At 39.0% G+C, this 24181-nt stretch overlaps 2 protein-coding genes across 2 annotated transcripts in view; both read left to right on the forward strand.

The window, feature by feature from the left end:
• LOC131016821 (putative late blight resistance protein homolog R1C-3) overlaps positions 1–24181 on the forward strand; it is a 629159-nt gene that overhangs the window by 379240 nt on the left and 225738 nt on the right. The window lies entirely within an intron of this gene.
• Positions 567–12844, forward strand: LOC131016801 (probable disease resistance protein At1g58602). Its single transcript, XM_057945543.1, has 2 exons — positions 567–2339; positions 10909–12844. The coding sequence occupies exons 1-2, from the start codon at positions 1304–1306 to the stop codon at positions 12663–12665; spliced, it is 2793 nt and encodes a 930-aa protein (XP_057801526.1). The 5' UTR covers positions 567–1303; the 3' UTR covers positions 12666–12844.

A 24181-nucleotide genomic window follows, 5' to 3' on the forward strand; every position in this document is an offset into this window, starting at 1 on the left:
ATTTTTTATCATTTAATTTTACTTTTATTAGCTAATAATAGGTTGATAAATTCAAAGTGATGGTATATACTTTTTAAAAAAATTAATTTTTTGAAATAAATATTAAATATAATTCATAGTATTATAATAAATTTTATTTTTATAAAAAATATTTTTAAAATAATAGATATAAACATAGAACACAGTGGTACACATAAGATTGTGGGACACTGGATCTCATCCCTTGATTACGTGCTTGGGTGCCTATTTTTGGGGAATGAGATTTAGTGTACCACATTTTATGTCCCACTTTGCGTCCCACTTTCAATTCTGTTTAATTTCTTATATATATTCTCTTCAATTTCAATTTTATATGCTTTAGTTTAATTTTATGATTATTAATTAGGGTTTATTCCATCAATCTAGGCTATATAATTATTCTTTATCATTTAATTTCACTTTTATTAGCTAATATTATGTTGATAAATTCAAAGTGATGGTATATACTTTTTAAAAAATTTAATTCTTTGAAATAAATATTAAATATAATTCATAGTATTATAATAAATTTTATTTTTATAAAAAATATTTTTAAAATAATAGATATAAGCATGGGACACTGAATCTGATCAACCCTATTTTTGGGGTTATATGATGGTCATATTTTTAATTTAATAGTGCTTTTTAATATTTAATGTGAGAGGATAAAATAGTAAATTTATAATTATTTTATATTATTATTTTTAATAGGGGGCTATAATGAGTAAAATGAGGGCTATGAATAGAATCACCCCTACACTCCATTTGCAAAATAAAAGTTCTAATTCATTTCATTCATAGTTGCAGAAATAAGAGATACATATATAGAGCTATAGTTTCTTCTTAGCTATCAACTATGCATTTCTTAAACATAATTGGCTAATTGGTGATGAATTCGGGCTACTCACGTGAGTGACACTAATCATTTGGGCTGGAGTAGTAATTGGGCCGGGGTCAGGAGGTCAGTGGGCTGTGCGTATCGAAGTTTCATTTCTTAAGTAGTCAATTTTTTCGTTTTCATCTAATTAGGCCCTCGAAATATCACGTAATTAATTTTGGTTTGTCATTAATTTCTTCATTTTATACATATATTCTAACTATTTATTAAAAGCTGTGTGCCGACACTTTTGGTGTACCGACAAAGGATTTAATATGTATTGACTATTGGTGAAGGGTGGTTGTACCCACCGGCTCTACAATTACGACCACATGCATGCTCCTTATCTTTTTTCCTTCACTAATTTGAGCTAAAGAAATCTGAGCTACCCTCAAATTGTTGCAGGCAATGGTAGAAGCAGTGGTGTCGACTGCTCTAGGAACCTTGCGCGATTTGTTGTTGGAAGAATCAAGGTTTTTATATGGTGTGGGCGATGAAGTGAAGGAGCTCGAACTCCAGCTCAAAGAGATGAAGTGTCTCCTTGAAGATGCCGACAGAAGACGACATGAAAGCAAAACCATTTTCAATTGGATCTCAGAGATCAGAGATCTTGTGTACAGAGCAGAAGCTGCCATTGAAAGACACACAGCTTATCAAGTGTGTTCAAGGAGAAGACGAGGCCTCACACAGCTCGTCCACAGATGTTCGTGTAGTTTGGAAGAATACAAGTCGATCCGCCAATTAGGCTCGGAGATTTCACCAATCAAATCCCGTCTTGAAAGGATAAACAAGGAAATGTTAGAAAGTGGCATAAAGAAGAGCATCATCAACAATGCAAATGGTGGAGAAAGCTCGGCTGCCGGCGACAACAATTGGTCGCGGAAAACCTTTCCCGATTTTGAGATCGGAGAGTGTTTCGTGGGCATGGAGGAAGAGCTGAAGCAGCTTGAATCTCTGCTAGTCGAGGACAAAGAGCATCGAGTTATTTCAGTATGGGGCATGGGAGGGTCGGGCAAGACCACCATTGCTAGAAAGGTATACAACCACATCAAACACACCAAAAACGGTAGCTTTGAGTCTTTCGCGTGGGTTTGTATTTCTCAACAGTGTCAGAACAGATCGGTTTTGGAGGATATTCTGAGTCAGCTAAGAACAGAGAAGGTTAATGAGAATGATGTGAGTGACACGGCGTTGATTAGGCAATTAGGCGAGATACAAAGAGAGAAGAGATGCCTGATTGTTGTGGACGATCTTTGGAAGATGTCTCACTGGGATGGCTTAAAGCATGCCTTTCTTGTCCTTGATTTACAGAGCAAAATCTTGATCACCACACGCGAACAGGAAGTTGCAGAGATTGGATGCCCAGTAAAACTTGGGCTTCTAAGTATGGAAGATGCTTTGGAACTACTCAAGAAGAAAGCATTTGCCCAGACAAACATTCCAGGTCACTTCATATATATATATATATATATATATATAGGAATGGGATCATATAGATCCCAATGCTTATAATAGATCCCTAGATCCAAATCTTGACCACACATTTATGACATGTGGCGCATCAAGATGGTGACACGTGGCAAGGATTCCAAGGCAAAATCTGGAGGGGTAAAATTGGAATGTAATTTTCGGATTTAATAATTAAAAAAAATATATTTTTTTTTAGATTTTCTCAAAATAGATATATTTTAGATGCATATAGTTTCACACAAAGATGCATAAAGTTTTCACATGAAATGCATAACTTTGAACAGAAAAATGCATTTAATTTTTCCAGTTTTGGTATTTTCACCACCCCACCCCATACCACCCCCCAATCCAGCCCACACCACCCCCCAACCCTCCCCATTACCACCCCCCAAAAATATGCATGTTTCACATGCATATAAAATCAAACAAAAATGCATTAAATTATACAAAAAATGCATTTCATTTTAATAAATCTGGTAGTTTCGCCACCCCACCCCTGCCCCTGCCCCCTGCCCCCCCACCCCCCCCACCCCCCCCCCCCCCCCAAAATTTTTTTTTTTTTTTTCAAAAACTGATTTTCTAATTGCTGGCCCACCCCCACCCACCCCCCACCCCCCCACCCCCCCCCCCAAAAAAAAATTTTTATTTTTTTATTTTTTTAAAAACTGATTTTCAAAAAAAAAAATTTTTTTTGGGGGGGGGTGGGGGGGTGGGTGGGTGGGTGGGGGGGGGTCAGTGGTCAGAAAATCAGTTTTTGAGAAAATAAAAAAATTAAAAAAAAAATTTTTTGGTGGGGGGGGGGTGGGGGTGGGGGTGGGGGTGGGGGTGGGTCAGTGGTCAGAAAATCAGTTTTTAAAAAAATAAATTTTTTTTTTTTTGGGGGTGGGGGGTGGGTGGGGGGTGGGGGGGCAGGGGGTGGGTGGGGGTGGGGTTCTGGGGTGTGGGGGGTGGGGTTGGGGTGGGGTGAAATCTTATGCATATTTATATGAAACTTTATGCATTTTTATATGAAAGTTCATGCATTCTCGTATGAAACTTTATGCATCTAAAATATACATATTTTGAGAAAATATAATTTTTTTTTTTTTGAATTTCGAAAATTACATTCCAATTTTACCCCTCTCCAGATTTTGCCTTGAAATGCCTTGCCACGTGTCACCATCTTGATGCGCCACATGTCATAAATGTGTGGTCTAGATTTGGATCTACGGATCTATTATAAGCATGGGGATCCACCGGAACCCAACCCTATATATATATATATATATATATATATATATATATATATATATATATATATATATAGGGGGCGGTTATTCAATAAACCACCCTTATTTTAAGAATTACGAACCAGCAAAAATGCATGAATTTTATGTATAACACGCATGAATAAACTGTATAAAGGCATGAATTGCGAAAAATAATTTTTTGCTACCTTTGGGATTCGAACTCAGGACCATGAATTTATCCAACAAGGTGATGAATCAACCGTAGATCTTGATGATCTAAGGGCTGAAAATGGTTCCTAATTTATATTTTAAGAAGCGTTCTTATTTTAGCCTTCCCCTATATATATATATATATATATATATATTAGTACGTCCTCCCGTGCATAAAATATTTTATTATTTTTAAATATTTAATTTACATAAAAATGTCAAAATATCATCATTTATGAATTAGATTAATCGGTAACTAAAAATAATTTCTATTAATTTAAATATTACTCCCTCCGTCCCAATATTGTTGGCCACATTCTTTTTGGCATGGAGATTAAGAAGGGAATTGTTATGTGTTAATTAAATGTGGTTCACCAAAATTACAGAGTTAATTAAGTCTTTATTGAACCTAAATTTGTCTTTTTCTCCATTTTCCGGCCGGCGTCTGGCGACAATCACCCCAAATTTTCTTACTATGCGAGTTCGTCTGTCACCAAGAAACCAAAAAATCAAAAACCAAATCGAAGCTACTGTCGCCGAAAATCGAAAACCAAATTGAAGCTGCTACTGACGTCGGCGCCGACACCGGCATTTGCCCCTCGCCCCTCACCCAAATCGGCGCACAGGCGAGCCCTAGCCCTAGCACCCAAATCGGCGCATAGGTGAGCCCTAGCCCTAGCCCCCAAATCGGCGCACAGGCAAGCCCAAATGGGCGGCGAGCTTCGAACCCCCCAAATCACCTAGAGAGAGAGAGAGAGAAACATTGACAGACATTGAGAGGGAGAGAAGCTTCGAACCCCCAAATCGCTTCGAACCTCCAGGAGATGCCCTGAAGAATGGTGCCGCTGCGGAATGAAGGATGGCGCTGCCGTGGAGAAGCTCGACGCTGGTGATGCGGTCGTACTGGGGAGGGGCAGTGGTGGTAGGGGGAAGGGGGGCTGAGTGTGTGTGTGTTTATTTAAGAAGGTTTAGGTTTAGTTAGAAACTTAAATTAAATTAATTAATTGGACTTAATTAAAATAAACTTTGCCATTTTTAGAAAGTGGCCAACAATAGTGGGACAAACCAAAAAGGAAATGTGGTCAATAATATTAGGACGGAGTGTAACACCCCAATTTTCATAAACTTTGCAATCCAAAAAAAATTAAAGAACTAATAGATAAAAATAAAACTTCTTGACTATTAAAATTTAAACTAATTTAGAAATCAATTTGCCAAAACTAAAGTAGTATCATAAAAATAAAATAAAACTTAATAAGTTGAACTAAAAGTTCAATGTAAATCCTCTATCTCTAGTCATTCTCCAATTCCATGGCCACCTCGACTCCGGAACTGCAAAACTGAAAAGATAAGGGGTGAACATATTGAAAATATACTCAGTGAGAAACCATGCAAATATTCACGTACGCATAAACATGCAAATAATTCACATTGTCGTACACATATTCTGAATTCTGAGTATTTCTGATCATGTACTTGAACATGATATTCTGAACTTCTGATCATGTACTTGAACATGATATTATGCGTTTTTAATCATGTACTTGAACATGATATTTTGCGTTTCTGATCATGTACTTGAACATGATATTATGCGTTTCTAATCATGTACTTGAACATGATATTCTGAACATGTATCTAGACATGTAGCTGAGCAAGCATAATCAAATATGAACTAAAAGAACATTCAAACATACATGAATATAACAACAATCATATAATCCCTCACCTTAAAGTCGAAACTAAATAAATCAAATCCGGAATGAAGGTCTTAATAGCGCCGCACCAGAAGAATTCGTCAAAATCGCAGCTGAACAGACCAGTCAGCTTCAAGCCTTCGTTTGAAGCCTCAAACGTCCTCAATCGTATTTTGCCCAGAAATACGACTTCTTCGTCTTCGAGAGAGCTTTTCGTGGCCGCCTGTTTCGCTTGAATCGGAGTTCTGTGGAGGAAGTTATGGCCGTTCCGAAACTGCCAGAACTTGATTTCCTGCGAAAATCTGACTCCACACGTTTCTGGCCCTCTCTGCTCTCTAAAACCCTAATTAATTAGTGTGTCCGTCTCCTTTAGGGTTTGAAAATAGATCGCATATTTATACTAGTTTCTAAAGAGCTTTTGATAAATATAAAAAAAATTATTTTCTATGTTTATCTCCTACTAAGATAAAGAATAAATATGATAAAAGGAGTTCTAATTCTAATAGGATTCATTAATAATAATAATAATAATAATAATAATAATAATAATAATAATAATAATAATAATAATAATAATAATAATAATAATAATAATAATAAGCTATACAAGAAAATACCATTAATTAAACTTATAAAATAAATGTAAGTTATCGGGGTGTTACAACCTACCCCACTTAAAATAATTTCGTCCTCGAAATTCTAGTCACGATTCTTGAGCCATATAATCTAGTTCTATGGTGAGATAACTTCATCCTTCGCACGTGTTCCACGAACCCGTAGTCGCTACTCCATGTATAGTAGTCGTACACCGATTGCAGTCTCCTAATCCTTTCGTATCTCTCGCATTGTACACGCAAGAATTCACAACGTTCACTTAATCTTTCATATTCTTCGCGCAATTTCTCAATTCGTGCTTGTAGGGTACTTGAGCTCTAGTGGGAGTTTGACGTGTCCGTGCCATCTAACAATTTCACAATTTCAACTATTTCTAACGAAGCTAAACATAATAGTACTAGAACATAAAGGCATCATAAAAAAAAGTCATGTAAAACATCATAACGGCCATATACTTAAGCAATTAAAATACATACCTTGGAGTCGATGTAGCACATGAGTTTCGAATGACTAGACTTATCTAACCTTTTAAGCTTACTTAAACTTTTCTGAAAGCAAAACATTTTTTTTTAAAGCACGAGTCTACAGGAACGTAGACCCGCTCTGATACCACTATGTAACACCCCAATTTTCATAAACTTTGCAATCCAAAAAAAATTAAAGAACTAATAGATAAAAATAAAACTTCTTGACTATTAAAATTTAAACTAATTTAGAAATCAATTTGCCAAAACTAAAGTAGTATCATAAAAATAAAATAAAACTTAATAAGTTGTACTAAAAGTTCAATGTAAATCCTCTATCTCTAGTCATTCTCCAATTCCATGGCCATCTCGACTCCAGAACTGCAAAACTGAAAAGATAAGGGGTGAGCATATTGAAAATATACTCAGTGAGAAACCATGCAAATATTCACGTACGCATAAACATGCAAATAATTCACATTGTCGTACACATATTCTGAATTCTGAGTGTTTCTGATCATGTACTTGAACATGATATTCTGAACTTCTGATCATGTACTTGAACATGATATTATGCGTTTCTAATCATGTACTTGAACATGATATTTTGCGTTTCTGATCATGTACTTGAACATGATATTCTGCGTTTCTAATCATGTACTTGAACATGATATTCTGAACATGTATCTAGACATGTAGCTGAGCAAGCATAATCAAATATGAACTAAAAGCACATTCAAACATACATGAATATAACAACAAGCATATAATCCATCACCTTAAAGTCGAAGCTAAATAAATCAAATCCGGAATGAAGGTCTTAATAGCGCCGCACCAGAAGAATTCGTCAAAATCGCAGCTGAACAGACCAGTCAGCTTCAAGCCTTCGTTTGAAGCCTCAAACGTCCTCAATCGTATTTTGCCCAGAAATACGACTTCTTCGTCTTCGAGAGAGCTTTCCGTGGCCGCCTGTTTCGCTTGAATTGGAGTTCTGTGGAGGAAGTTATGGCCGTTCCGAAACTGTCAGAACTTGATTTCCTGCGAAAATCTGACTCCACACGTTTCTGGCCCTCTCTGCTCTCTAAAACCCTAATTAATTAGTGTGTCCGTCTCCTTTAGGGTTTGAAAATAGATCGCATATTTATACTAGTTTATAAAGAGCTTTTGATAAATATAAAAAAAATTATTTTCTATGTTTATCTCCTACTAAGATAAAAAATAAATATGATAAAAGGAGTTCTAATTCTAATAGGATTCATTAATAATAATAATAATAATAATAATAATAATAATAATAATAATAATAATAATAATAATAATAATAATAATAATAATAATAAGCTATACAAGAAAATACCATTAATTAAACTTATAAAATAAATGTAAGTTATCGGGGTGTTACAACCTACCCCACTTAAAATAATTTCGTCCTCGAAATTCTAGTCACGATTCTTGAGCCATATAATCTAGTTCTATGGTGAGATAACTTCATCCTTCGCACGTGTTCCACGAACCCGTAGTCGCTACTCCATGTATAGTAGTCGTACACCGATTGCAGCCTCCTAATCCTTTCGTATCTCTCGCATTGTACACGCAAGAATTCACAACGTTCACTTAATCTTTCATATTCTTCGCGCAATTTCTCAATTCGTGCTTGTAGGGTACTTGAGCTCTAGTGGGAGTTTGACGTGTCCGTGCCATCTAACAATTTCACAATTTCAACTATTTCTAACGAAGCTAAACATAATAGTACTAGAACATAAAGGCATCATAAAAAAAAGTCATGTAAAACATCATAACGGCCATATACTTAAGCAATTAAAACACATACCTTGGAGTCGATGTAGCACATGAGTTTCGAATGACTAGACTTATCTAACCTTTTAAGCTTACTTAAACTTTTCTGAAAGCAAAACATTTTTTTTTAAAGCACGAGTCTACAGGAACGTAGACCCGCTCTGATACCACTATGTAACACCCCAATTTTCATAAACTTTGCAATCCAAAAAAAATTAAAGAACTAATAGATAAAAATAAAACTTCTTGACTATTAAAATTTAAACTAATTTAGAAATCAATTTGCCAAAACTAGTATCATAAAAATAAAATAAAACTTAATAAGTTGAACTAAAAGTTCAATGTAAATCCTCTATCTCTAGTCATTCTCCAATTCCATGGCCACCTCGACTCCAGAACTGCAAAACTGAAAAGATAAGGGGTGAGCATATTGAAAATATACTCAGTGAGAAACCATGCAAATATTCACGTACGCATAAACATGCAAATAATTCACATTGTCGTACACATATTCTGAATTCTGAGTGTTTCTGATCATGTACTTGAACATGATATTCTGAACTTCTGATCATGTACTTGAACATGATATTATGCGTTTCTAATCATGTACTTGAACATGATATTATGCGTTTCTAATCATGTACTTGAACATGATATTTTGCGTTTCTGATCATGTACTTGAACATGATATTATGAACATGTATCTAGACATGTAGCTGAGCAAGCATAATCAAATATGAACTAAAAGCACATTCAAACATACATGAATATAACAACAAGCATATAATCCCTCACCTTAAAGTCGAAGCTAAATAAATCAAATCCGGAATGAAGGTCTTAATAGCGCCGCACCAGAAGAATTCGTCAAAATCGCAGCTGAACAGACCAGTCAGCTTCAAGCCTTCGTTTTAAGCCTCAAACGTCCTCAATCGTATTTTTCCCAGAAATACGACTTCTTCGTCTTCGAGAGAGCTTTCCGTGGCCGCCTGTTTCGCTTGAATCGGAGTTCTGTGGAGGAAGTTATGGCCGTTCCGAAACTGCCAGAACTTGATTTCCTGCGAAAATCTGACTCCACACGTTTCTGGCCCTCTCTGCTCTCTAAAACCCTAATTAATTAGTGTGTCTGTCTCCTTTAGGGTTTGAAAATAGATCGCATATTTATACTAGTTTCTAAAGTGCTTTTGATAAATATAAAAAAAAATATTTTCTATGTTTATCTCCTACTAAGATAAAGAATAAATATGATAAAAGGAGTTCTAATTCTAGTAGGAATCATTAATAATAATAATAATAATAATAATAATAATAATAATAATAATAATAATAATAATAATAATAATAATAATAAGCTATACAAGAAAATACCATTAATTAAACTTATAAAATAAATGTAAGTTATCGGGGTGTTACACGGAGGGAGTAGTATTTTATTTAAAGTAGTGTATAATAATATTATTATCGACTTAATGAGTATAATATTAAATTCAATGAGCATCGTATAATAAGACATATATAGGGGCGCGCTCCAGTGAGACCCCCTATTTTTCGTGTAACATGAGTACAATGAATAAGACATATAATACTACTAAACAAAACGTATATCTAATGAACAAGATGTATATACTGATGAAAAATAAAATTTAAAAAAATCGTAATGATTAAGACATATATACTGATGAACATGGCCATATATACTGATGAACAATGCAGTATATACTGATGAATAACAAAATTTAAAATATTCTGCTCCATCCAGGATTCGAACCCTGTGAAAAAAAATCACCCTCCATATACACAATATCAGCCATAGGATTGATAAAATAAATGATCGTGTCCTAGATCTCACTAAAATTAGGAGGTCTCATTGGAGCGGCCTCCTATATATATATATATATATATATATATATATATATATATATATATATATATATATTATATTCATTTTGAACAAATCTATACATTTTACGAACATATCAATATAACTAACGAACAAACAGATGTATTTGGTAAAAAAAGAGAAAAACTCGCCACCGGCAGGATTCGAATTTGGGGCAAATTGTTGTTCATGCGGTTCATTGATTTGTTTATCAAATTTATATATATATATAGGGGAAGGCTAAAATAAAAATACTTCTTAAATATAAAATATAAACAATTTTCAGCCTTTAGATCATCAAGACCTACGGTTGATTTATAACCCCGTTGGATGAATTCGTGGTCTTGGGTTCGAATCCCAAAGGTAACAAAAAATTATTTTTCACAATTCGTAATCATGTTGGATGAATTCGTAACCTTGTTGGATAAAATTCGTACATTAAAAAACGTTTATATTTATATTTTAAGAAGTGTTTTCACTGTAGCTCTCCTGTATATATATAAATATATATATTGTCGTTTACTTTTGGCTATTTTACAAATTAATTATATACATTATATGAAATTAAAATTGTGTGCTGTGGCAGCGCATAAATGTCCACCCTACACTTAATAATTTGATCTGCATTAATTCATTATTTTGTAATTGAATGCAGAGTTTGCATTGGAAGAAAATTTTGAGAAAATTGGGGAAAAAATGGTGAAGAAATGTGGTTGTTTGCCGTTGGTAATTTCTTTACTTGGTGGGGTCTTGAGAATGAAAAATTCGATGAAGGAGTGGGAGTTAGTAAATGATGATATCAAAAAATACATATATAGAGATGAAAAGGAGATTAATGGAGTGCTACAGTTAAGCTATGAAAGTCTACCCTATTATTTGAAGCCTTGCTTTCTCTATCTGGGTTTATTCAAAGAGGATCAAAATATAGATGTTGAGGATCTATATCTGATGTGGATAGCACAAGGCATGATTTCATATGAGAATATTCGAGACAAGGACACAACTTTGATGGAAGTCGCGGCGCTCTACTTGGGTGAGTTGGCCTCCAGGTCCATCGTACAAGTTCAAATTAATGATGGTTCCCCACCCGGAGGAAAATATAGGAGCTGCAAACTTCATGATGTAGTAAGAGAACTATGTTTAAAATTGGGGGAAAAGGAGAATTTTGGTGTCCTGAGTTTGGATTATCAAAAGGGGAAACTTAGTACCTTACTACAACATATGAAAATACGACATTTGGCTATCTATTTCAGTACAAGAGAAGTCGAACTGGAACCCGACAAGTTTCTAACAATCATTTGTGGAGAAGATAGTAGCAAACACTTACGGTCTCTTCAAATGTTTAATCACATTTACTCTAATGAGTTTCCCCCACATAATATTGTTGATTTTCAGAAATTCAAATTGCTCAGAGATCTGGTTTTGTTTGGATACAAATTTGCAGGAAGAAAGTTACCGAAAGGAATCACTAATCTTGTTCACCTTAGACGTTTGGCTTTACGAAGATGTCAATTTGATAAGCTACCATCGTCCATAAGGAATTTGGTATACATGGATACCCTTGATTTATGTGGTTCGATGAATGTTGGAGTTCCAAATGTTTTTAAGGAGATGCTTCGTATAAAACACTTGTCTTTTCCTTATTATGACAAGGAAAAAATTGGAAATTTTCGAGTAAGATTGGACGAGGGGGTAGCTGAGTTGGAGAGTTTGATCGAGTTCAATAGTAAAGTGCATGAATCAAAATGTGTGGACAGAATGAAGAATCTGCGACATTTTGAAGCACACATATACGACAATGAAAGCTTGTCAACCATAATAGACGCCATTGCTATCATGGACAAGTTAGTGTTTTGTTGGGTTGAAATTAGTATGGGTTGCGAGTTAGGAACAAATGAGAGAGTATTGGAGAAGGCATTCACTTGTCCCAATCTTCATGAGTTGTGGATTAATGTTAAGTTAGGGAAGGCGCTACCAGAGTGCGGGAGTGACTTCATGAGTTCGAAACTTACGAGTTTGGACCTGTATGAAAGTGAGATTGAGGATGATCCAATGGGGATACTGGGGAAGCTTCCTTGCTTGAGAGAATTGAAGTTAGGGAGGAAATCATTTGTGGGGGAGGAGATGACGTGTCCATCAAACAGTTTTCCTCGCCTCAAGAATCTTGTGCTCTGTGAATTACCAAAGTTGAGGGAGTGGAGAGTGGAGGCAAGAGCCATGCCCCTACTCTCTCATGTATGGATTTCTTATTGTTCTAATTTGGAGATGATTCCAGATGGATTGAGTGTCATTTCTACTCTTCGGGAACTGAAGATCTATGGAATGCCAGAAATGGGGAATAGGGTATTGGCATCGGGAGAGGATTTCCACAAAGTCACCCATGTCCCTAAAATTATCATCCGAAACTTTTAATCTTAAGTCTCCACCCACCATATATATAGAGGTAAGTTGGTATCTCAGTTCTCGCATTTGTCAATTTTAGTTTTTAATCCCTTAATTTCACCATATTTAACCTTGTAATTACCAAACTGGCAGAAAACATTCATTCCAATATAACCTCTAAGCTCCCAAAATAAAATGTTACCAACCCATCTTATGTTTTCATTAACGATTAATTTACAAAATAACTATACTAAATTTTATTATTTCCAATATACTCCCTCCGTTCCATTTGAAATGTCTCAAAAAAAAAATGAACACAAAGATTACGAATTGTGTGATAAAGGTGTAAAGTGAGACATTTCAAATAGGACAACTCAAAATTAAGGGCAAATTTCTTTCTATTTATGGGTTTGACCATTTCAAATGGGACAATCTAAAATAGAAAATGAGACATTTCAAATGGGATGAAGGGAGTATATGTTTCTCATATTTCATTTCTTTCGATTCTCTCTGCAAAAAAAAATGTCTTTCTTAATCATGTTTTTGTGTGTAAGGAATTGTTTAAAATCCAGTTCGACCCTTGAGTCTTTGTTTGTAATTTATGGAGATTTAAGCTTTACGTTAATGAATAGTGATTATTATTTCTTGGTTGTTTATAATCCAATAAATTCAAAATTAGGTTGCTTAATACTCTCTTATGATGGTTAATTCAGCACATACTAAACTGTCTTGTAATGATATTTTATTTGATAAAAGTAACAACATATAAATATAATATTTACTATAGTTAAATTTTTAAATAGCAATCTGGTCTATTTAATTCTATAAGTATAACCTCTGTAAAATAATACTCAAATAAATTAATAAACTCTATAAACTAATAAATTTGTTTAGTCCTGACTTAGGCCAGTTTAAAAATCACCAATTTAAATAAAATAATAAATAATAAATTTTTAGAGAATCCCTTTATAAATATAAATATATATATATATATATATATAGGTTTTGTTAATATTATAAATTAATAATTGTTAAAATATGAATATTATGGTAACTTGTTGAAATATGAACCTATTGTTGAATCGTCTTCAGCTTGAACATTATTACGATATATTTATGAAATTAAAAACTTATTAATTTATCGTTATATTAAAAAAGACTATAATATATATTTATATATTATAAATATATAATTTACACCATTACTCTTAAAGTTAAATTTGTTATAGGAATATAATAGGTACGCAAATTATTGTGTGCGGTCAACCGCATACTATGCGGTTGACCCATATATGCATGTATAAGTTCCAGTTTTTGAGAGAAAAGAAAGAAAGTAATGTAGTGGTGCAGTGGTAGGCGGTATTATCTCACCATTTTTTAATGGTCATGCGTTCGAAACTCGTTACACCCACTTTTCGAATTTTTTCCTTTTTCTCCCTTTTACTTTTTTTTTTTTTTTTTTTTACGTTTTTTATGCTTTTTTTTTTTCTGGTTTTGTTTCCTTTTTTTTAATGTTTTTTTTTTCTTTTCCTGTTTTCTTTATTTTTAGGTTTTTTGCAAAAAAAAAAAATCCCTTTTATTTATTTATTTTAGGTTTTTTCTGGTTTTTACATTTTTCCCCTTTTCCTGTTATGTTCATTTTTTTGCATTTTTTTATATATTTACTTTTTTTGCAAGGCTGCTGGTGGATCGTTTAGCGTTGAGATAAATGGTGAAGCTAACTTGTCTGACGGTATCGCAGCTTCAATGTCAAGTGCCCTGTTCAGAGACTCCGTGTATGAGAGTCCTCCGTGGCTTGCTAGAGTCATCCTAATTTCGTGTCGTAGACCGGCACAAAATTTCTCTGCCATCTTCTCATCTGTGTCCACTTGTTGTGGAGCAAACCTAGACAGGTTGCAGAATTCCTTGTCGTATTCAACCACAGATTTCTTTCCTTGCTTTAACTCGTAGAACCCAGCTTCTTTCTTCTTCCTATATCTTTTCGGAATATATTTATCATATAATCCTGTCTTAAAATCTTCCCAAGTATAACTTGCCCATTGTTCAGGTGTCAGAATTTTTCGACGTGCTTCCCACTAGAAGTCAGCTGATCCTGTTAGCTGGAATGATACGCAAGATAGGCGCTCCTCATCAGTACAACGTAGGAAGTTGAAGATGCGTTCCATTGCACGCACCCAAATCTCAGCTTCAGCCGGTTCACTCGTTCCGTCAAACGTAGGTGGGTTCTGCCTTAAAAAGAGTTCTTCGACTCTCCTAGTTGGGGGCGGAGGGGGTGGGTTATGTCCTCGAGCATCTTGTGGTTCTTCTGGTATAGCGTTATGGTTTCTGCGATTGTTATTGTTTCTCACAGGGCGACCCCTCTTAGGCGGCATTCTGATAGCAGGGATGTGTTAATTAGTACACTCTAGCATAATCTGATACAAACCTCAAAAGAATTCTTGTAAAGGTCAACTTATTCTAACTTGTAAACAAGTCATAACTCCAATGACAACATTGATGTAGTAAGCTTTAAGGGTCCTTAGCATCTCAAATCCATGAGTCATAATAATTCTTAAGCATATACTATCACATCATCTAAATTGGATACTTAGGCATTAGTCATGGAGATTTATAGCGGCTATAAAATCATGAGCTTAAAAATTATTCTATACGCATCACTTATCTTGCTGCCTTCACTATAGCCACCAAGAGATACAATCTAATTTCTTCTATGTTTGCTTCTATGTTCTGTCGTAGTGGTGATCTCATATCTTAATAGCTCTATGTTCATAGGGATTCATTCCATAGGCATACTTAATCGTGCTTGCGTAAATCATTTCATTCAATAACAACATAACATAGCTATTGACAGTTACACACTTTGCTATTACGATAGTTCTCACTTTTCGTAAACATTAACTCAAAACTTGGTAGAGCTTACCATTCTGCTTCGTTGAGTGTGATGCGATGAAGTGCTGAGCTTTGTCGATTGAACTCTAGACATTTTAGTGATCCATTCTAAGTTTGGCATAAATAAACTCTTAGGCTTAGAGCAAACGAACTGCTCTGATACCATTCTGTCACGACCGGCCTTAATTAATGATAATTAAGCCGGGAAAACCATGACTGGGGAAAGGAAATTAAGAAGCGAGTTAGAAAAGGGCGCATAAATGAATACTCAAAGAACTTGAATGAGCGTGACATATTCCTTGAAAGGAAATGGCATAGTTAGAGGCTTGACTAAAACATAATCAGCGTTTGCAGCGGAAGGCGTCACTGAAACAATCAGTGTTTACAGCGGAAAGCATAACTGAGATACATGTATGAAGATATGTATCCTTTCTGAGCTTACTTTAAGTTCGACAAAAGCTCCACTCAGCAACACTTCATCGCCCATCACAGCTCAACCTGCACAAGCATAAACATACGTAGGGCTAAGTACAAGAGTACTTAGTGGGCAGTTGCCAAAACTAAAGCATAAACTTAACATCATTAATAATTTCACAATATCGCATAAGAGGCATGAGGTTCTTTCAAATCCTTTATTTACTAACATTTCCAAAACCATAAATAGCATGAGTGCATTCTTCATTATCAACAATCATCATTAAACAAGCATCGTGTTGTGGAGAAGGCCTTCCCCAACGAACACGGGCATCGCGCCGTGAGGGGGGGCCTCCCTCAGCGGTCACGGCATCGTACTATTGAGGGAGGCCTCCCCCAATAGACGCTAGCTGTTGGAAATTGGTTGTGAGTAACCAATGTTTGATAATTTTTCGAGTACCGAAAACATTTAATTTAGCATAATTAAATGGGACAGGATCGATCTACGTTCCGAGTAGATGATCGTAGTATATTTATTTACTCAAAACCGATTTCCGGTGAGTGAGAAATAATTGTTTAAAGTTGGGTACTTGAAACATTGAGCTGTGGGAAAAGATAAGCATTAAATAAGATTTAATGCTTATCCCACATCGGAATGTGGATAACATTTATTACAGTATAAAAGTTATTACATCACAGGATGTAATAAAACTGTGTGCACAAGTGACGGGTTACAAAGCCCACACGCGCGCGCCGCCGCCGCCGCCCGCCCGGCCCGGCCCCGGCCCCGTCGCCCGACGCCCGGCGCCCGGCCCCGGCCCGTCGCCCGACGCCCGGCCCCGGCCCCGGTCCCGGTCCCGGCCCGTCCCGTCCCGTCCCCGTCACCCGACACGCGGCCGTGGACTTGGATCTTGGCAATTGGTCTTTGGGTGGTCTTTGGGCTGGCCTTTGGGCCTAGGGTAGGCCCACATCGACTATTATCTTTTTGGACCAATGAAAACTTGGTTCGAATAGGACGAGGCCCAACTCGGTTGGGCCAGCGCATGCACACGAAGCCCACTAGGGCTTGGCCCGGGAGGACCCTTGGTCTCCCAGGAAGCTTCCCACGTAACTGCTGCTGTCGGAGGAGTCATGGCAGATTCAAACAGCAGGGCTGTTACTGCCTGTAACTCCCGACACCATTTGAATACCATCATTGGTATTAACTCCGCAGGCTCCCCCTATTGATGTGGACTGTGCCTATATATAGGACAGCCTCCATGCATCATCACCAACTGAAAATCATCACAAGCAACATCACTCTGACACTCTGCATACTGCATCTGTTGAGTTCTGTTCTCGCCTCATTCCAGTTCGCCGGAGCTCGTTGGTGTGCGATGCTGCTACCTACGAGACGAAGCCGTTTCATCTTTGGGGACGACACGCCAAACCGAGAGCAAGTTTTTCCCTTGTATTCTCATCTCCTACATTTCTGTGTTACATTGTACTACGCCCGCAAGCTTGTATTCCAACAATCGCAAGACGAGATAAGCTTGCAACGTGGGAGTATTTTGGACTTATAATTAAACTTAAAACTTTCGGAACTTAAACACCTTTGCTGGAGATGTCGACCGGTCCTGCGAACTCCACCGAGGCTGCTAATGCCGTTGCCGCTGCCAATGCCGCTGCCGCTGCCTCTGCCGCCGCTGCTGCCGCCGCCTCCGCCGCGGCCGCATCAACCGTGGCACCCGCCACCTCTGCCGCTGCTGCCTCCACCTTTAGTGGTGGACATTTTGGTGGTCCAACACCGCTGCCTTTCATGTTTGGTGCTAACCAAACCACACTTGGAGGAGATAGTTCCGTGCAAGGAACGGTTGGCCAAACTCCGTTTGGGTCAACATTTGGTTCCACTTCGAGTGGTTCCGTGGGGTCCATGTTTGGACAGAACGTTGGGGCCTTCGGGACCAACATGATGGGCTATGGCCATGTGGTGGGGTCGGTTCCAACCCAACCCCCAAGGGCGAACGCAACCGCCGACAAGCCACCAAAGTTTTGTGGCTCCGACTACAAGAGTTGGCGTCAAAAGATGTTCTTTTACCTCACGACGTTGGGGTATGCGGGATACTTGACGGACAACGAGCCGCCCACACCGGCGGAGAACGAGACGAGCTTCACCGTTCGTGCAGCCTATGATGCGTGGCATAATGGCGATTTTCTTTGTAAAAATTTTCTTCTAGGTGGTCTAGGGGATAGTTTGTACAAAGTATATGTTGATGTAAAGACCTCCAAAGTGTTGTGGGAGGCACTAGACAAAAAGTATAAGCTAAATGATGCTAGCACTAAGAATACATGTGTAACTAGGTACATGGAGTACAAGATGGTGGACTCGAGGCCCGTCATCGACCAAGTGCAAGAATTCCAACTTATCTTGCACGACGTACTCGCCGAGGGACATGTGGTCTCCGACTCATTCACCGTGGTGGCGGTGATTGACAAATTGCCCCCAAGTTGGAAGGACTTCAAGACCTACCTCAAACACAAACGAAAGGGGATGACGTTTGAGGACTTGATCGTGAGACTTCGCATCGAATGCGAGGAAAGAAGGATCGATGGCAAGGGGAAGGGCCAAGTTGAGGCCAAAGCTAACTTGTTGGAGCGTGGTGGCCCATCCAACTCCAACAAACGTGGGCGTCCTAATCCCAAGGACAAAGGCAAAGGCAAAGCTAAAGCTCCTGCCCGCAAGTTCGAAGGGGATTGCTACAACTGTGGCAAACCGGGCCACTTGGCGAAAGACTGTCGCAAGCCCAAGAAGAAGAAGGCGAAGCAAGATGCCAACGTTGTCGAGAAGGACTTCGACGATTGGAACGAGGATGACTTAGCGGCGGTGATCACCGAGGAGGTCAACCTTGTTGAGAACCAAGGTGCTTGGTTCATTGACACGGGCGCAACCGTGCACGTGTGCTTCGACAAGAGGCGCTTCTCTACCTACAAGGCTGTTGAAGGGAGGAAGCTAAGCATGGGTAACCAAGCGTCGTCGAAAGTTGCCGGAATGGGTGATGTGGTGCTCAAGCTTTCATCCGGCACGGAGATAACCTTGAAGGATGTGCTGCATGTCCCGGACATCCGCAAGAATCTCATCTCGGGGTCCATACTAGTTAATAAGGGCTTTAGACTAGTATTTGAGTCCGAGAAAGTCGTTGTAACCAAGTTTGGAAAGTACCTTGGTAGGGGTTTTCTCACCAATGGGCTTTTCAAGCTTAATGTTCAGCCGGTCAAGCGTGTAACTGGCAAGCCTATCAATGAAAATGCTACTACTTCCTCTTACTTGGTTGAGTGTTGTGATTTATGGCATTGTAGATTAGGACATGTTAATCTAAATGCGATAAAAAGATTAGTAAATATGGATTTACTAAAAATAAACGAGTTTAACACTCAAAACAAATGTCAAATTTGTGTTGAAGCAAAAATGACGAAGTCTCCGTTTCATTCTGTGGAAAGGAGCACTAAACCTTTAGAACTAATCCACACCGACGTGTGTGATCTAAAGTTTGTGCAAACTCGAGGTGGTAAGAAGTACTTTATCACTTTTATTGATGACTGCACAAGGTATTGCTATCTTTATCTTCTAAGAAGTAAAGATGAGGCTATTGAAGCTTTCAAGAACTTCAAAACTGAAGCCGAGAATCAACTTGGTAGTCGAATTAAGATGGTTCGAAGTGATAGAGGGGGAGAATATGTTGCTCCGTTTGAGGAATTATGCAACGCTAGTGGTATAATACATCAAACAACTGCTCCATATTCACCTTAATCTAATGGTGTTGCTGAACGCAAGAATCGAACTCTTAAGGAGATGATGAATGCCATGTTGATTAGTTCTGGGTTACCCCAGAACATGTGGGGGGAGGCTGTTCTATCAGCCAACTATATCCTCAATAAAATACCACTCAAGGGAAGGGACGTCACTCCCTATGAGTTGTGGAAAGGCAGAAAGTCCTCATACAAATACCTTAAAGTGTGGGGGTGTTTAGCCAAGGTACAAGTGCCTCCACCCAAACAAGTCACAATCGGTCCTAAAACAATTGATTGTATCTTTATTGGGTATGCACTAAACAGCAATGCACATCGTTTTTTGGTTCACAAGTCAGACATTCCAACAATGACTGTAGGAATGACGATGGAATCAAATAACGCTGTTTATTTTGAGAATATCTTTCCTTGTAAAGACAAGGGAAAAGAAGAAGCTAGTACAAGCAACGATACTAGACAAGAAGCTACTAGTTCTGAACCTGTTGAGACAGTGCCCGAATCGCGAAAGCGACCAGGCCCTGACCTTGAAGTGTCAGAACCAAGACGTAGTAAACGAGGCAGGATTGCCAAGGACTTTGGTCCAGAATATATCGCCTTCATGCTAGATGAAGAACCTTCATCTATCAAAGTGGCGTTCTCTAGACCAGACGGACTACTCTGGAGGGAAGCAGTCCAGAGTGAAATTGATTCAATCATGCAAAACCACACTTGGGTGTTGGTTGATTTACCCGAAGGTTGTAAACCCTTAGGATGTAAATGGATCCTAAAAAGGAAATATAAAGCTGATGGATCAATAGACAAGTATAAAGCGCGCTTAGTCGTTAAAGGATTTAAGCAGCGTGAGGGGTACGATTTTTTCGATACCTATTCACCAGTGACGAGGATTACATCTATTCGAGTGCTTCTCGCGATTGCAGCTCTGCACAATCTTGAGATTCATCAAATGGATGTTAAAACTACGTTCTTAAACGGTGATCTAGAAGAAGAAGTCTATATGGAACAACCTGAAGGGTTTGTAGTACCTGGACAAGAGAAAAAGGTATGCAAGCTAGTAAAGTCTCTCTATGGACTGAAACAAGCGCCGCTGCAATGGCACTTGAAATTTGACAATGTCATGTTGTCAAATGGCTTCAAAATCAACGAATGTGACAAATGTGTCTACATCAAGAGCACTAGTAATGGGTACGTTATGGTGTGTCTCTATGTAGACGACATGTTGATTATGGGAAGCAACAATCGTATCATTGTTGATACAAAGAACATGTTAAAAAGGAATTTTGACATGAAAGACATGGGGTTAGCTGACGTGATCCTTGGAATGAAAATTCTCAGGACCACCGATGGAATAACTTTGACACAATCTCATTACATTGAGAAAGTGCTCAAAAGGTTTAATGCGTTTGACAAATCGCCTGTAAAAACCCCATTAGAACTCAACGTTCACATGAAGAAGAACACGGGTGAACCTGTTGCACAGGAAGAATATGCAAGAATCATTGGGTGCCTTATGTATATTACAAATTGCACTCGACCTGATCTTGCATGCCCAGTGAACAAATTGAGTCGCTATACAAGCAATCCAAGTAAAGAACATTGGAAAGCACTTGAGAGAGTTTTGAGATACTTAAAGTATACTCTAAATTTTGGAATACACTACACGAGATACCCCCCGGTACTTGAAGGGTACTGTGATGCTAACTGGATATCCGACGCGAAAGACTCGTTATCAACGAGTGGTTACGTGTTCACTATAGGGGGAGGAGCAATCTCGTGGAGGTCTACAAAACAGACATGTATTGCTAGATCCACCATGGAATCAGAGTTCATCGCTTTAGACAAAGCAGGTGAAGAAGCCGAATGGCTACGAAACTTTTTGGAAGATATTCCATGTTGGTCAAAACCCGTGCCGCCTGTCATGATAAGCTGCGACAACCAAGCAGCTATTGGGAGGGCGAAAAGTGGGTTGTACAATGGTAAGTCTCGACACATACGTCGACGACATAATACCGTAAGACATTTGATCGAAAGTGGAGTTATCTCAATTGACTATATAAAGTCAATAGATAATCTGGCCGATCCGCTTACTAAAGCTTTGAATCGAGATCAAATGTATAAATTGCTAGAGGGAATGGGTGTAAAATCCACAAAATAAGGATGATTATAGTGGTAACCCAACCATGATGACTGGAGATCCCAAGAACGTGGTTCAATGGGAAAACTAAGCTATAAGATTCCAAGTAGAACACTCATCTACTTGCATTCCCTAGAGAGCAACTGAGTGTTGAAGCCTGCTTAGTGGTAAGGTTAAGTCATTGACTTTTAATGATTCCTAAACACCTCGGGGAGGTTGAGTATAGCAGGATACTCGGGAAAGAATCACCTATATAAGTGAGATGTGGGGGCCGCATCGACCTAACACTTATGAATCCAAAGAGCTGTCCAAGGCCCGCAAAGGACAAAAACGTGAGAACGAAATGAGGTTGAGGCGTTAATGTGTTAATACTGTTGTCTCGGTATACACGAAGGAGAAATGGTTCAAAGACATCAAGTTCTACCAATTCACCAGTATATCCGATAGTATTAACTAAGGATAGTTCAAGGCCGCAAACCACCTATTCTAATGCACTAAGGTCTCTTGAGAACAGAGCTTGTGTCTGCATTTGCATTTGGCTATTTCCACTCATGTGGGGGATTGTTGGAAATTGGTTGTGAGTAACCAATGTTTGATAATTTTTCGAGTACCGAAAACATTTAATTTAGCATAATTAAATGGGACAGGATCGATCTACGTTCCGAGTAGATGATCGTAGTATATTTATTTACTCAAAACCGATTTCCGGTGAGTGGGAAATAATTGTTTAAAGTTGGGTACTTGAAACATTGAGCTGTGGGAAAAGATAAGCATTAAATAAGATTTAATGCTTATCCCACATCGGAATGTGGATAACATTTATTACAGTATAAAAGTTATTACATCACAGGATGTAATAAAACTGTGTGCACAAGTGACGGGTTGCAAAGCCCACACGCGCGCGCCGCCGCCGCCGCCCGCCCGGCCCGGCCCCGGCCCCGTCGCCCGACGCCCGGCGCCCGGCCCCGGCCCCGTCGCCCGACGCCCGGCCTCGGCCCCGTCGCCCGACGCCCGGCGCCCGGCCCCGGCCCGTCGCCCGACGCCCGTCGCCCGACGCCCGGCCCCGGCCCCCGGCGCCCGGCCCCGGCCCCGGTCCCGGTCCCGACCCGTCCCGTCCCGTCCCCGTCACCCGACACGCGGCCGTGGACTTGGATCTTGGCAATTGGTCTTTGGGTGGTCTTTGGGCTGGCCTTTGGGCCTACCCTAGGCCCACATCGACTATTATCTTTTTGGACCAATGAAAACTTGGTTCGAATAGGACGAGGCCCAACTCGGTTGGGCCAGCGCATGCACACGAAGCCCACTAGGGCTTGGCCCGGGAGGACCCTTGGTCTCCCAGGAAGCTTCCCACGTAACTGCTGCTGTCGGAGGAGTCATAGCAGATTCAAACAGCAGGGCTGTTACTGCCTGTAACTCCCGACACCATTTGAATACCATCATTGGTATTAACTCCGCAGGCTCCCCCTATTGATGTGGACTGTGCCTATATATAGGACAGCCTCCATGCATCATCACCAACTGAAAATCATCACAAGCAACATCACTCTGACACTCTGCATACTGCATCTGTTGAGTTCTGTTCTCGCCTCATTCCAGTTCGCCGGAGCTCGTTGGTGTGCGGTGCTGCTACCTACGAGACGAAGCCGTTTCATCTTTGGGGACGACACGCCAAACCGAGAGCACTACCGGGGCGTATCTCGTCTTGCAGACAGAGGACCCTCCTCGACTCGGCTGCCTTTCTGGTTTTATTAGATTGTAATTTCAATACAGTTTTTCCCTTGTATTCTCATCTCCTACATTTCTGTGTTACATTGTACTACGCCCGCAAGCTTGTATTCCAACACTAGCATCGTACCGTCGAGGGTGGTTTCCCCCAACGGACGCTGAAACACTGGCATACTGGCATACTGGCATAGCGCCGCGAGGGAGGCCTCCCTCAGCGGACACGGGCATCGCGCCGTGAGGAAGGCCCTCCTCAGCGGACACGGCATCGTACTGTTGAGGGAGGCCTCCCCCAACAGACGCAAACATCACTCACAGGCATAAACTTATTAGCGTAAAACATTCAAGCGTAAACAATCGTAACTCACATAAGGCGTAAATAGCATAAACAGCATAGCATAAATCATTTAGCGTGAAGCATAATAAAGCATAAACCTGCATAGTTCATTAATAGCATTTTATTTTACACGTAAGAAATTGCCCACCTGATAGCAAGGTTTTGCTAAGGTACTGTGACTCCTTGTGTAGTTCTTACTCTCGCACTTGACCTTAATCACGAGAATGTAAAATAAGACATTGCCTTGAGGAAAATTCTCAATTAATG

This window comes from Salvia miltiorrhiza, chromosome 3 (genome assembly GCF_028751815.1).
Source record: "Salvia miltiorrhiza cultivar Shanhuang (shh) chromosome 3, IMPLAD_Smil_shh, whole genome shotgun sequence".
Lineage (NCBI taxonomy): Eukaryota > Viridiplantae > Streptophyta > Magnoliopsida > Lamiales > Lamiaceae > Salvia > Salvia miltiorrhiza.

What these genes read in the sequence shown, in the direction of transcription:
- LOC131016801 (XM_057945543.1), top strand. Translation starts at nt 1,304, where the DNA reads ATGGTAGAAGCAGTGGTGTCGACTGCTCTAGGAACCTTGCGCGATTTG. An exon ending in TGCCCAGACAAACATTCCAG is followed by an intron (nt 2,340 to 10,908) that starts GTCACTTCATAT and finishes AATTGAATGCAG; the next exon opens with AGTTTGCATTGGAAGAAAAT.